Below are 1,622 nucleotides of genomic sequence, written 5' to 3'. Positions count from 1 at the left end.
ACGACCTTTCATAATCCCCAACTCTAAATACATCGAAAATTCCAACTGGTCTTCACTCTTCTGCATAGCTCCCAGCCCAGCTTATTCCCTCTTCCACGCTTCCATTCCATCACCACACTGACCACGCGCCACCACGAGCAACACCCATGGCGCGCACCGGCGCCGCCGCTGCCCTCTTCGTGCTCGTCTGCTGCCTCCTCGTCGGCTCTGTCCCGGCGCGCCTCCCCGTCGAGCTTCCGACGCAGGTGGTACCCGAAGCCGTTGACCTCCTGGCCACCGCCGAGCCGCTTCTGGCCAAGCAGTTGGCGGCTGCCGAGGCGGCCAACCCGACCAAAGTCCACTCCATGATAACAGAGGAGGAGGAGATGGTGGTTCACCCGGCCCGCCAGCGCCCCCAGATCATCCGGTGCGGCGGCGGAGACGACGTGGCGGTCTCCGACGAGTCGCCCTCCTTCGGCGGCCAGGGCCATCCAGCGTTGAAGAGCGAGGGGGAGGAGCACGGGCCGGAACAGGAGCGGCCCGGCGAGGACTCGGACACCGACAGCGACTCGGATTCAGACGACGAGGACAATGAGAATGGGATTGTGGCGTGGTTCTGGAGGCTGGCGCGTCGCTTCTGAATTCTGATCGATCAATCTTGGCCGCCCGTTGTGCTGTGATGTACTACTAGTTTTGTAGTACTTGTGTGTGCTTTTGGGAGTTTGGCGCTCTGTATACATACTACTCCTAGTATATTGATGAATAAATGGCAATCCACTGTTGTTGTACAACTTCGGAGTATGCAGCGTTTCCCCCTGTTGTTCAGAATAGATAGTGCAGTTCTTGAGTAAAGGAAGGTTTTTTTTTTGAGACAATTGAGTAAAGGAAGGTGGCATCATGGACATGTACGATGAGATTTTTTATTTTATTTTTTTGAAAAGGATGATGACCTTCGGCCTCTGCATCTCGAAGATGCATGTACCGTGAGATATCAACATGATACTCCACTAGTTCTTTTTAGCTTTTCTCTTCATCACCCACCGATCGCTTGATCAAACAATTTTGTAGCTCTCTTCCTGTTAAGTCAATGAAAAACCAACAATTGCTGGCCAGTTCAAAAAAAAAGAACTTCAGCACGTCATGAAAGTAGGAAACCACTCACAATACAGTTTATCTGTTTACACTATGCTGCACTGCTAGTGGCAAGGAAAGATGGCAATGAACAACAGTTGGAATGCAAGACTACTTAACCAGATGTGCAGAAGAACAATTCTCAAATAAACTGAGATGCATTCTGTGTGACTCCCAGCTGCTTTGGCCATTTTCTCAGTGTTTGATTGAAGGTTTTATAGAAGAGTTGCGGGTAAAAGGGAATGTTTATAGTGACATTCTCAGGGTGTTGCATTCTATTTTGTCATTGTTTGATCGAAGATTTTATCGAATTGATGCAGCGTTGTAATCCTTAGTCAGACATTATGGTGGAAGCTATTTCAAAACAAAGCCTGAACTGGAAATTTAAAAAGACGACGACGTCGCTGCTGGACGGACTACCCTTGTCCAAATCTGTTTTGAGTGATCTTCCACATCACTGCGCTTGATGTCAATGATGTGCCTCTGGGCACCAAACAAAGAGATTCAGCGGG

The 1,622-nt window shown here is 49.6% G+C and overlaps 1 protein-coding gene across 1 annotated transcript; it reads left to right on the top strand.

Annotated features, from left to right (window-relative positions):
• On the top strand, window positions 1-849 carry LOC123057955 (uncharacterized). The gene has a single exon (XM_044480815.1). It carries the CDS (start codon window positions 147-149, stop codon window positions 618-620), a length of 474 nt encoding a protein of 157 aa, XP_044336750.1. The 5' UTR covers window positions 1-146; the 3' UTR covers window positions 621-849.
• Window positions 850-1,622: the final 773 nt, after the last annotated feature.

This window comes from Triticum aestivum, chromosome 3A, assembly GCF_018294505.1.
Source record: "Triticum aestivum cultivar Chinese Spring chromosome 3A, IWGSC CS RefSeq v2.1, whole genome shotgun sequence".
Classification (NCBI taxonomy): Eukaryota; Viridiplantae; Streptophyta; class Magnoliopsida; order Poales; family Poaceae; genus Triticum; species Triticum aestivum.
This window is presented reverse-complemented; position numbering and strand designations above follow the sequence as displayed.